The sequence below is a fragment of the Epinephelus moara genome, chromosome 14 (genome assembly GCF_006386435.1).
Source record: "Epinephelus moara isolate mb chromosome 14, YSFRI_EMoa_1.0, whole genome shotgun sequence".
NCBI classification, from domain to species: domain Eukaryota; kingdom Metazoa; phylum Chordata; class Actinopteri; order Perciformes; family Serranidae; genus Epinephelus; species Epinephelus moara.
Window position 1 is genome coordinate 28,445,362 of NC_065519.1, and position 13,577 is coordinate 28,458,938.

General features: G+C 41.8%; 1 protein-coding gene across 10 annotated transcripts in view; it reads left to right on the plus strand.

The window, feature by feature from the left end:
• kiaa1109 (KIAA1109 ortholog) overlaps positions 1-13,577 on the plus strand; it is a 114,175-nt gene that overhangs the window by 58,474 nt on the left and 42,124 nt on the right. For all 10 annotated transcript variants that reach the window (XM_050061739.1, XM_050061742.1, XM_050061744.1 and 7 more), the window contains exons 48-57: positions 630-1,221; positions 2,545-2,743; positions 4,116-4,379; positions 5,297-5,390; positions 8,659-8,865; positions 11,249-11,484; positions 11,740-11,984; positions 12,101-12,206; positions 12,750-12,847; positions 13,058-13,246. In XM_050061739.1, coding sequence (XP_049917696.1) covers positions 630-1,221; positions 2,545-2,743; positions 4,116-4,379; positions 5,297-5,390; positions 8,659-8,865; positions 11,249-11,484; positions 11,740-11,984; positions 12,101-12,206; positions 12,750-12,847; positions 13,058-13,246 — 2,230 coding nt within the window. The remainder of the gene's footprint in view (positions 1-629; positions 1,222-2,544; positions 2,744-4,115; positions 4,380-5,296; positions 5,391-8,658; positions 8,866-11,248; positions 11,485-11,739; positions 11,985-12,100; positions 12,207-12,749; positions 12,848-13,057; positions 13,247-13,577) is intronic.

Below are 13,577 nucleotides of genomic sequence, written 5' to 3' on the forward strand. Positions count from 1 at the left end.
ATATTGAGAATATTTTTATTGCCCTGTCCAGTGGCATAGCTGTTACAGCTTCAGTCCCCAAGCTATGCTCTCGTCAAAGCGACAGGACCCTACTGACGAAAACAGTAATTTTAGCTTTCTGAAGACGGGAGCTGCTGGTCTACCACTGCCTTGATCTGTTAGCTCGTATGTGTTATTTTGTGACTTTGATAAGTCCGAACTAACCTTAAAACACCAAAGTCATACAATAACACAAACTGATGGATAACTGATCGAGGCAGCGGTAGACGAGTAGCTCCTGTCTTCCACTAGGTAAATTACAGTTTGGCTTTTAAGAGAGCAAGGTAACACCTTCAGTTCCCCATTGGAAAGTGCTGTCTGTGTCAAGGTAAAGCACCCCAGTCCATAGCAGTACATTGCTTAGCTTCTCTGGCAGGACTCCTGTCAGCTTCTCCAAACTGGGGATGCACCAACTAACATCTACTGTAGGTAATGCACTGACTATGTATAAGTACCTCATACAATGCTAGTTCAAAAAAAATTATGCAATCCCTTCAATGTGATTTAGTGTGGTGTTCACTCTAAACCTAAGTTAAAATGTCTGCTTTATACATCCATAACCCTTCGTCTGTCCCTCCTTCTATCCTTAGACAAGGCATGGTAAACCTCCCTCCGCTGGAGTTCAAGCCAGCACTGTTGATTGAGACATTCAGCCTGAATGCAGTGGTGATGGAGAAGTCGACCAGCGCTCCGCAGGGCCCCACCGCGGCACCGCTCTCCTTCCACGACCTCAACCGCCGCCACTACAACACATTCCACTGTGATTTTACCACAGCCTGTCAGGCCATCAGCCAGCGTGTCGACATGGCCCTGGTGCGCCTTATCCACCAGTTCAGCACCATGATCGACGACATCAAGGCCACGCAAACTGATATCAAGCTGAGCCGCTACACCGCCGGCTCGGCCTCCCCAACGCCCACCTTCAAGGCCCGGCCATACCGCCACTTCAGGTCCTCTGACTTCAGCCGTAGCTCCAGGGGCAGCCTTAACGGAGCAGGGCGCAGCGGAACCCAAACCTTGAAGAGCAAGAGAGGGGTGGGTGGAGGAGGAGCAGGCGGAGGAGGAGCGGGCGTTACTGGGGGTTTACCACCTAATGGGCCTCCATCAGGCATGGACACGCTGGGGAGAAGGGAGCCTCGTGGACGCAGCTCCCTGGGACGTTCAGAGCGACGCACCTCTAAGGTAACGCTAATGAAGAGAGACATTTTTTTACACTTCATAGGAGTCATGTTTTAAAGTCACAAAGGTCAGAACCATAGATGGTTTCAATGATTATGGAGACGTTCTCAGTAAATTTGCATTGCTAAGCAACAGCCTGTGTTCACAGTCAATGTGTAGACTCATGAACTTGAAAACCTCAACAGCATAAACACTCTTATTGGGTCCAAGTTATTCCCACTGTGTACTAGCAGACTTTTAAAAGGCTGAGGTCTTCTCATATTTAGAGACACTGTGAGTTTTTAGCCACACTATGAGATTTGGCAAAGTCTGGGGATCTTGCAGGGTTACTGATTGCAAGACAAATCCACCAGTTTCTCCTCCTTTTCCACTGTCCAAGAGCAGAGATTTGTTCACGTTCTCGTGCCTCCTCAGATTCCCCTCCATATTTACGGTCTACCTTGTTTGCTGCTACCTGATTGATGACACTGTTCTTCACTGTTTGCATGAGCCAAGACTAAAAACTAACGATAATATCAAACTAAATTTGTCGGAACATCAAGACAAGAAAAAAGGTGACTCTGAGTGAGTATTATTACTACCTTACACCAAATGATCAGGATCACAGGAGAGCACACCAACTGAGTTAAAACTCTTATGATTTAATTATGACAGTGCTTGCAAAGTTGTTTGGTGTAAGGTCTGCATTAGTTTTCTGTCAGATACTGATATTGGCAAATGCTGCAGCAGCAATTAAACTTGGAACCCGCTCAGAATGTTTATGTTTTCATATCATAAAATGTCCCAGAGATTTCCCAGTGTCAGCACTCAGAGCAGGCCATTTCAAAGTCTAGGAGCCCAATTGCCTTTTTTAATCTACAACTTGGAACAGCCAGTATCTGCCTGAGGACTACAGTTAAGATCTCTCTCAAATACTGTTAAATGGCCTCAAATATTCCTCAGTTGGGCACCTGTCCAGACCTGTAAATATGGTCAGTAAAATCCCAAAATTCATACTGAAACTGTCATTTTCTCCCCACAAACCCTAGAGGGAGCCAGTAGATAATAAACATTTCTCAGAGCAGGCACCAGTCGCTGAAACACAGTGTCAGCTGTTGGTGAGACACAGTTCCCAGTTTTAGGTAGAACTTTAAAAATAGAATCTTCTCTGCAAAACTGTCTGGCTTGATAGTTCTCACCATGACAGGTTTTTTTTTTCCTGCCTTGATAGTTAGAACGTGGGCTTCAGCCTTCAAGAAGCTCAACATTTTTACCCCTCAGCCCCATGATGTATATTGTGACATTTCTATTTGTTTTATAACGTGTATTATTGTGTAACGCCTTCAGGTGTCACGGAAGGGCTCCCGTGACGTGGCAGACCACATGGCCATCCAGATGGACGACTCTGACTCCATCACGGTGTCAGAGCAGAGTGAGCCGTCAGCAGAATGTTGGCAGAACATGTACAAGCTGCTCAACTTCTACTCCCTCATCTCCGATCCCACTGGCATCCTGGAGAAAAGCTCCCCAGAGAACTGCCTTTCAGGTGGGAATCAGCTTCCAGCTGATTCATCCAGTTCCTAATTTCCATCCTTTATCCCACTCATGCATTTCCATCCTGCTTTACTTTGTACTTTTGCCTTTTATACCTTCATTCCTCACATTATTATTTGACGATATTGCTGTAAATTTGCTCTGCTCAGCCCGATAAGCCTTGCTGTAAAAATCTTAATTCTCTCCTGACGCATCTTCTTCCCTCCTGAGCTTAAGTGTAGGTCTTTGTGCCTTCGCTGTTTTGTAAGACTTTATTGACAAAACTGTCACTTCCTAATATATTGCTTTTATTGACTTTTATTTATACTTATACTTTAGACATTACACATTTCCTTGTGACATTGTACGTATCCTACCTGTACAAATCTGCCTGGGCAAAAGTCAGTACTCAGCTGCTGTTATTTTGCATGCATTTAATGCTTTCTGTAATGCGTTAGCATTAATAATGTGCTAAACAGGACCTCTTACGGTCATTTTCAGGTTCATTCTTGTATTTTGGGTTTCCACTAGAACATGTTTACATGCTTTAATGATCAAAAAGCACTTAATTATCCTCATACTTTCTGTGTTGGAACACCCGTATTCACCCTCTGTCTGAGACTACGTTTTAGCGCTTGTCTCATGATGCGCCCCCTCCCAAAAAAGCACAATCTGCTCTGATTGGTCAACCTGTGCAGGTCTACCTTATCTCTGCATCCATGCACCATCATTGCAGACAGGGAGTGACTGTAACAGACGGAGTATGGCGACATTTCTCTTGTGAAGAGCTTCTAAATACAACCGGACATGTTCCTGCAGGAATATGAACTGAAATTGGGGAGAAATTAACAACAGCAGCAGGGATGTCAGTTTGAGTTAATTTTACTTTCCAAAGGCCAGCACCCAACCAACCGATAACTAACTAGTTAACTTTTAAGAAAAAAAAAATCAATGCGAAATACAGGAGGCCTGTCTTTTTAGTCTAGTGCTCCTGTGACTCAGTGAGCTGTAGGGCTACATTTTAAAATGCTGTCCATTCAGAAGTGATGAAATTTTAATGTTTTGTGATGTAAAAGTTTGCCTTTTATTTTAGTTTTTGTTGGCTTTGCTAGCAGGCAGCCAGCTAGCCACATTAGCATGTGGAAACATGCCTACTGCCCAAATTCTGTCTCCACTAGTTTTCTGGCTGCGCTGCACTGTGCATCATCACAGGTCGTGAGGGAGCTAACATTAGCTAGCTTGCCTTGCTGCTCATTTGGCCATTACAGCTGCTAACGGTGTTTATGGTGGCAGAACACGTTCCTGTGGAAACATTGTGCCCACCTTCCAGCCCATCTGAACATCTCCTTTACATGTGTACTTTGCTTCCTCTCTCTTCTCTGCAGAAGGCGGACGTCGGCCCTCAGAGCCGCTCTGTAAAGTGATCTTTGAGAACGAGCAGCAGGAACCCACCACCCCTAACAAGCCCCCTGGCGCAGGAGGGCGGCGGCGTAGCCTGGTGAGCTCTGAGCCACAGCACGTCACACTCATAGTGTTCGGCATCGGCATGGTGAACCGTACCCACCTGGAGGCTGACATTGGTGGGCTGACCATGGAGGCTGAGCTGAAGAAGATCCATGGAAGTTTCACCCTGAAGGAGAAGATGAAAGGTGAGGTCAAGATCTGTGTGGGTGTTAAATGATGTTAGTGTGTTTTATTTATTTTTCAACTTGGTCAGTCTGGGCTGAAAAATGAAGCCGAAGTAGAAGTGCCAAAAACTGCAGCTGGTTGATAGCCACTTGAGTCTGGCTCCAAAAGCGAGTCAATCCCTTGCTCTAATCACTCAGACATGTGAAAATGTATGGAGAATAGGTAGCAGAACAAGATTTAGGTGTAGCAAATTTTCTGCTTTCCATTTGTATTCCGGATACTATTGACCAATCACATTTGAGCAGGCTTTGGTTGCCTGCAGGTTAACAGTCTGTGTGGAGAACAGAGAGCCAGAACCCACTGGCTATCATCTGATAATGATTAAGCTTTTCTTTTTTAATCTTCACTCATTTGCAAATATCTGTTCATTTAGATTAACCAAAATATTATCTGGACCTGTCTCAAGTTGCTAATTGGACTGGAAACAATGAGCAGCACACAGAAGAGGAAGTGTTGGCCCAGATATTCGCTGGCTATACCAGATCTCCAGAAATATTTTCTCAGAGGCTTAGCATTGTCAGACCGTTTGCTGATGGGTTCTGAGATCGCCTACACTAACCTTATTTCCTTGATTTGTTATGAAAACACAAAGAAGATGAGAACTATCAGAGCTGTCCGACATCAACCTAGCATCAGAGCCTTTGGTCAATAAATTCAATTTTGATAATAACAATTATAGTCTTTGGCCTGAAACTTCTAGGATCTATTTTTCTGTTTAAGAGTTATAAGGTTTAAAATTCCAAAAGGAAGCCCTTGTCTCTTGATTGAATGATTGATTCCAAAAGATAATTCATTTTATTTCTGCAAAAACAGCTAATTCCTGATAGATACAAGTTTGTTCTGTTTGATGTAATCTTTCTTTTATTGGTGTCCACAGATATCCTGCACCAGAAAATGACTGAGACGTGTGCATCGGCTCACATAGGAGGGGTAAATATTGTCCTACTGGAGGGCATAACTCCTAACATCCAGTAAGTACAAATTCTCTTTAACTTTTGCTAATCAGGATTGTGGTATAACAACTATTTTTTTAATGTTTTAATGAAGGTTTTTTAATGTCTCATTTTGAAAGAAATTCTCTGGATAGCAACTAACAGTGTATTGATCCTAACCTGTGCTGTTTAAAGTTAGTCTTTAAAAAACTTTTAATTATCACTAATAATGATCTTTGGTGTTTTGATTCAATATTTTTTATTTTTGTGTTACCTAAGAGAACAGCTATTTGATTTTAACTGTGGTCTCGAGGATAGAAAACTTCTAAGCTCATAGGTATTACAACTTCACCAACATGGTTATTTACTTTTTAAGATACTCAGTGATATCAAAGTATTGAGTGAGGTCAAGGCAGAATACCTTCTTCTTGCACAAAACACAGCAACAGAACTTCTACATACTGTAGATGCTTTAATGTCAAGTATGTTTGTAAAATCAAGAGTTTAAACTAAAAAGTAGAGGCAGTGTTTTCCACAAGCGTTGGCACTCAGCAGGAGCCAATTACTGACTCCTCTCCAGATGGGAAATTTTAACAGCGTTTTTTTGTTTTTTACTGCAAGCAATTTCCTCAAAACATAACCACCCTAATCAGGTTACAAGCCTTGTAGTCATGCATTGAGGCGGGCTGATGCATCTCCTCGCTGCTTTGATTCAGTTTAGAACTTCTACTGCTGCTTCAATAAGAAGCTTTTTCTTCATCTCATTCTATTTAACAGACTCTCCCACTGTGAAAATAAAACTGAGACTTAATCCTGTTTTCATACTGTATGCTCTGAGCCGCACTCGTGTGTTTGAATTTTTTACATGCCACACACAACTCGGCACTTTATAGTTGCTACTGATGTATAAAATTGCCCAATATTCAGATGTAAGTAAGAATGATTGTAGTGCCACTGGCATGTTTTTCTACTCCCTTGTTTGCTTCAAGTAAAGACAATGTGCAGACATTAACTAAGAGATTTTCAACAGCAGGCAATGCAGATGTCTTCGGTCACAAAGCATTATGTCTGCTGTGTTAGCAGTTGTTTCTTCCAGATACAGTTTCCTGTTGACATTAAATTTAACTCTGGTTGTCCTTGATAGGATAGTTTATTTTGCACTCTTAGAAATAGAGGTGTTAGCTAGAACTACATAGGGTTCTTTGGCTTGTCACTACAGGAGAAATCTTTTTGGTTCATGGTATAACCTTTTATAAGGTTCCACCTGAAACAACATGAACCCAACATAAAGGGTTATACGTAGAACCATCTATGAAAGCTTCTAAAAAAAAAACCCTTCCATGGTGTATTAGTTCCACCTAGACCCCTCTCTGGTGTTTCTCTCAAGAACCTTTATATCTTCTAAGGGTGTTTACAAGAACCAATCAAGGGTGTTCTACCAAGAATCTTCTACCTTTTATATTCCAAGGGCTTCATCTAGAACCCGCCCAGGGGTTTCTACTGAGAACCCTGTTTATATTTCAAAGGTTTCATCTAGAACCAACCAAGAGGTTTTTACCAAGAGTCTTTTTATTTCCCTAAGGTTTCATCTAGAATCCAATCAGGGATTTTTACCAAGAACCCTTATATATTCCAAGGGTTTCATCTGGAGCCCACCCAGTGGTTTCTTTTGAGAACCCTTTTAATTTCCAAAGGTTTTATCTAGAACCCACCTTGGAGTTTCTACCAAGAATCATTTTATATTCCGAGGGTCTCATCTAGAAGCCCCCAAGGTTTTTTTTTTTGTTTGTTTGTTTTACCAAGAACTCTTTATATTCCAAGGGTTTCAACTAAAACCCTCCCAGGAAGTCCTACCATGAACCCTGTTATATTCCAAGGGTTTCATCTAGAACCCAGCCAGGAGGTTCTACCAGAGTTGTACCAAGAACCTTTTAATTTTTTACTAATCAACAATTTAGCCTGGGGGCCCAGGGAACAAAGTCCAGCAGCCTTGGGCTACATGAGGCTCCTAAAGGGCTGGAGCTGATGTGGTCCAGCAAAACCCACAACACTCCAGACTCACAATTATATTTTTAGGGAGTGAAGATTTTGTGAAATCACTACCTCTATACTCTTTACTGTTTCAGTGATGCAGTTGATCTCAACTCTACCAGGATGGTATCGTATCATATCGTATCATTTGCAGCATACCGTATCATATCGTATCATATTGCATTGTATCGTATCATATTGTATCGTATATCAACTATGGCAGAACACGTCAAGTACAATAAATTGATTAAGAGGATTCCAGATATATCTACAAAGAACCCTTTCTTCAAAAAAGGCTTTTTCAGAAACAAGTGGTTCTGGATAGAATCTCAGTCCTTCAGGAAGAACCCTTTTGCAACCCTTATTTCTAAGAGTGTAGTTTTGAGCTACGTTCTCAATCCAGGCATTTTCACTTGAAGTGGCTCCTCAGTGTTCTTGCTTGTGAAAAACTGTTTTCACCTTATGGTGTCTCTGAACTGTTTCACACTTTTTTCTGCTCTTCTTCTTCTTTTTTTTACATTCCTTGGCTTTCTCTTCCAACTACTTGCATAGACTGGAGGATTTCCCAACATCTCCCACCAGCACAGCTAAACAAGAGTTTCTGTATGTTATTGCTACCATTTAGGGCTCACATGCATTCATAAATCCAAACCACAGCTGCCCTGATTTCACATCCTTCATTTGTCTGAGTCGCCTGTCATCCATTTGTATTTTCAGTGAACAGACTCTCAGGACTCTCTTTGTTCAGATGTGAACTGTGTATGTGTGTGTATATGAAGTCACTTTTATTGGTTTATAAAAGCAGAAAGTTGTCTGGTTTTATTTTTCTCTGTATTTGTGAACCTCTTCATTCTTGATTCTTCCCTTAATGTTTACAGTCTGCCAAAATACTGAAATAACTTACAGTCTGGTATTTCAGTATTTTATTCCAGTCACAGAATAACACATCCATAAACCATCTGAGAATGTAGACAGTGTACTTGCTACAAGACGCAGGATCATAAAAACGTGTGTGTCAGGCCTTGCATTCGACAGCCATAGTGTACAATTCATTACCTTCTTCATCCATAGTGGAACATGTGTCACTGTTATGATTGCTGCCCATTTTACCTGTGCCCAGAAAACTGAATGCTGTCCTGAATTTGCATGGTGTTTGACTGTATGGTGTCCTCTCAGTAATTCCACTTAAGTCCCCATCTATATGTCCATATCACCTGGAGAAAAAACAAAACAAATTTAGGTCCTTTTGCTCATTCCAGTCTACTCTGTGTTTCAGAACGGTGGTCAAATGCAACATCGCCAAGTCTCAGGCATTGTACAGCGCCCAGCGAGGACTGAAGACCAACAACGCAGCCGTCTTCAAAGTGGGGGCCATCATGATCAACATTCCCCAGCACCCGGCTACTTTGCACAGCATGATGGTCCGCAGCTCCCACCAGCTCTCCAAACAAATCTCTGACCTCATCCGCCAGCCCTCCAATGTGTATGTCTACTTCATTGTTCCATCTTTGAAAGACCCTCTCCAGTGAAAATCCATTCTTAACGTGTCATCATATCCATATGTTTTTTTTATGTGCTACATGCATGTCATGAGTGAAATAACCAGTCACCGCCTTCGCTGAGCATTTTTGCCTTGAAACTATGTACCAAAGTGTACCAATTAGGCCTGGTTATTGTTTTAAAAACTACAATACCACTACAAATACCTGTACCCTTAAAGTAATACTAATACCAATGGAGCACTTTATTCAACACCCATGACGTAATACAGCGGTGTGTGATATAGCCATATTTTCAAACGTTTAGTGGCATCTCAGCACACTGAGCTGCCAACTCCGTCAAATACACAGCTTACCTGTGCTTGGTGTGAGTTTGCTGAGGCTGTTTAAAGGTTCTGTGTTGTATGTGTTAGCTGCTATGTTAGCTCATGCTAACCAAGCAGACATTAACCTGAACGTTTGTCGGCATGATAGCGGTTCCAGATATGGCAGCAACAGGAAGTTTGCCAGTCCAATGGGGAAATGGAACAGTCCAGGATCAGACTCCTGGCCCAAAAAGGATGGAATGCTAGTATCATTTGACTGGAGACATTTCAGTATTAATTGGTACTGTTTTATTTCAGTCGATAACTTATGTGCCCTAACTGGATGTGATGTTAGCTAGCACTAGTGTCTAAATCAGTTTGATTGCATTGTTTTCTATTGGACCTTCGTAACTGCCTATAAGCAATGTAGCGCGACACAGTGCAAAACTGAGTGCCGTTTTGAGAGAAACTTTTGCCAGACACCCTGTTTTTATTTTATTTCTGTCACTCATGTTGAAAGCGCCGCAACGGACAAGGAATGACTGATTCACAAGGTTGGAATCAGGAGCTATCTATATGATACCTCCTTATTTCACAACAAAAACCTAAATGAGCTGGCGTCTGACTGGAAGGAGATCTCTAGGGAGCTGAACATTTTTACAAAGAATTGTTGTTTGGTATGTGTAGCAGAGCTTGCCAGCAAGTTTGCTTGTTTTACAAAGTGGAGATGGCTGTATGATATAGTATGGTATTTTCAACAATATCTGTAAGTCACCTGCGATATTATTGATGTGAATATGAATAATGAGGAAGTACGTACTCACCCATCTGGTCAGCGGTTACACTGAGACCACAGCTGCTAGGTAAGTTAGTTGTTTACATGAGGTGACAAAGTTTCATATGTAAGGAATCCAGGGTGGACAGAGAGTGTCCGATGTTTCATGTCAGAGGCTCACTTGCTGATAGGACATGGTGTTAAAGGTATGGAATATCAATACCCAGCTCTAGTGACAATGACAGCCTCAAAAATACTGATTCTGACTTCCAGGGTTTGTTACATGACAACCTCAAGGAACCAGTTCCGTCAACTTGCCATATGTCTAAGAAGAAGCAGATGTAGCTACGTATTGATAATTTGCAGGCTAAGCTTCACTTTCATTTTAGCTTTTAAAGAACTGGCCATGCAAGGAAGGTTTATCTAATATTAGCAACGCATTAGTAGCTGTTTGATACTGAAGTCATGCCGAGGGCTTATGTTATCTATTACTGTTTACAAGCAGAGGTTTGTGTGTTTGATTAACAGAGTCAAAGGTGAGCAGGTACGCTCAACTGCAGGCTAGTGGCTGAGGGTTGGGGCTCATTTGGATATTCATAGATCTACACACACTAAAGGAGGCATAGGTGTAAAGTCAGGTCTATGCCATTTTAAGGCATGACAGGATTAGTTCCATGGGGAAAAAATCCTTATTATGCAATTTTGATGAAGAGAAATTTCTTTTTAAGAACTTCAAACCTCATTTATAGCATTTAAAACCAATTAAAAAACTGACTCTGAAGTGTTGCAGACTTTTAACTATATTTAAAACCCTAAATGAATCTGTTATGCAACACACTGTTGTCATTAGATCGTAATCCACGCTTAATAAACTCCTCATCTCCATAAGTGACAGCTCACTGCAGCATATCCACACTGTCCCCATTTAACTGCTTTCAAAGCCTGTCTGTGGTCTGTTTCCATGGTAATACTCTGAATTATGTTATGGAGTTGTAGGTGTGCTTGGGATATTAAACAACTTTTCTATAATTTGATGTTCACGGAAATATGAGCCAGTGTCTGCATAACTCTACATAATAACACACACATACTTGAATCAAATTTAAAGTAGCAATCTTTCAGTTTGTACTTTACTTCCAGCAGTTTAGCCCATACGTTCTGGGAGTGATATAATGACAAAACTGAAGCAATTCATTCCAAGTTTAGAGCACCACCTTCACTTATTCAAAATCAACACCTATGTAGATAATGACTGACTGGGTGAATGTTTTCTTTCTCCCCTTACAGTCAACCTCCTAATAGAGAGGACACGCCTACCCCGCAGCCTTCTGACAAAGCATCCAGCATCAATCAGACCCCCATTGAAGCCAACGAGTTCCCTCAGCTCCCCGAAGGCCTTGAGAAGAAGCCCATTGTCCTCAAGTTTAGCGCCATGATGGATGGCATCACCATCGGGGCTGCCCTGCTGCCCTCACTGAAAGCAGAGTACAAAATGGGTCGCATGAAGAGCCATGGCATGACAGGTGTGTGTGAGAGGAGATCTGACACTGATTTCAGTGATGGTGTAAACTAACAGAGCTTTTTCCTCTGAAACATACTGTATGTGTCCAATTCTACTGTTCTCATCTGATGTTTCGTTCTTAAAACTGAATTTTAAAAAACATTAGCCAGTCTTAATATCAATGTTGAGGTATGTCCAAGCCCTGCAAAATAATAAGTTGTGATAACTGCTTTTTTTTTTTATTTTTTTTTTTTTTAAACACCTCTCCTGTGTTTAGGTGCACAAACCAGTTTCACTTTCGAGTTGCCAAACCACAAGCTTTGTTTCCAGTCAAAAGTGTCCCCAGTGGACATGTCCACCATGCCACCATCAGCCAGCCTCACCCTGCCTCCAGTCACCATGTCAGGAGAATACATCATGGAAGAACACGAGAGCCACTCAGACCAGGGCTGGGTGCCCGACGACTTCCCAGCGAAGCAAGGAAACTACCTCCAAGGCAACTACCTGCGCTGTGTCGCCGAGGTCAGAGGCTCCTGATGGGGCGTTATGTTTATGTCAGAGCACTGAATAAAAGCAAATTTTCTGGAGCAGCCTATGGTGATTTTAACTTCCCCTCACTTGTCTTCTGTGATGTGCAGATTGGTTCATTTGAACACAACCTGACCACAGATCTGCTCAACCACCTGGTCTTCCTGCAAAAGGTTTTCATGAAAGAGGTCAACGAGGTTATTCAGAAGGTTTCAGGTACTGTACTAAAGACTAACACACACTTCTGTATCTGTAAAACCTGTACAAAACTATGTCCTTTTCTTTGCTGTATTGGCCCAGTTTTCCTCTCAGATCAATAAAGTTAATCTAATCTTAAACACCTGACTGTTCCCAACAGAATTCTGTAGCCAACAGCTGCTGCTTAAGTCAACGAAAAATATTGTTTTCATCACAAAACAATGCCCAAGGCCCTGACACAAATCCAGTCATGTTCATTTTCCACAACAGTATTGATAGTAATTTGTTGAACTCGCTTAGTTTGATCGATGTAATTGCCCAAGAGAGAGAAAGAGAAGTGGGAGTTTTATGGTAAAGAATAATGAGAATGGTGTAAGGTAACTTTTCTCATTAGGGCGGAGTCTTTAAATGTAGTTGCACTGGGACACTTCAAGCAGATATAAGAACTCACACATACACAGGTACACAGACAACATAATCCTGCGGTATCACACGTTATCTAGCACTTCGCAACAGTCTGTGGATTTGTGAGGTTGACTTGTATACTCTCTATACACACAGGAGGAGAACAACCCATCCCACTGTGGAATGAGCATGACACCTCAACAGATGCAGACAAGCCAAAAATCCTGCTTTATTCTCTCAGCCTCATGTTCAAGGTATGTCATCTTCAGTTTCTTTCAGCACGCAAATTCAAAGTAGCACATCAGTCCCAGGGACTGAAGCAACCAGGTGAAGATTTTTGTCCAAACTTTGCATTGCTTTAAATAATAAAACCAGTAAAGGGTTTCTCCCAAGAGATTTTTCTTTCACTTTGAGTGTCGGTTAAGGTTTGAGGAATTTCCTGAATGCCGTTTTCTTGTTTGCAGGGAATCCAGATGACCGCCACCACTCCTTCCATGCGAGCTGTGCGCTTTGAGACAGGCCTTATCGAGCTGGAGCTGTCCAACAGGATCCAGTGCAAGGCTCAGCCGGGTGGCAGCAGCAGTTACCTTAAACTGTTTGGCAAATGTCAAGTAGATCTCAACTTGGCTCTTGGACAGATAGTCAAACACCAGGTACAGATCAGCTTCATTATAGTGAAATAAAAGCTGTCAGGTATAAAGGTCCAACTTTTTGTTGTATTTGCTCAAACTTTCGCTATACAGTCAGGTCCATAATTATTTGGACAATGATACAGTTGTCATCATTTTGGCTCTGTACACCACCACAATGGGTTTTAAATGAAACAATGAATACCTGCTTAAAGTGCAGACTCTAAGCTTTCATTTAAGGCTTTTTTCAAAAATGTAGTATGAACCGTGTAGGAATGACAACCATTTCTTCACACAGTCCCCCGACTTTAAGGGCTCATAAGTATTTGGACAAACTAACATAATCATCAATTAA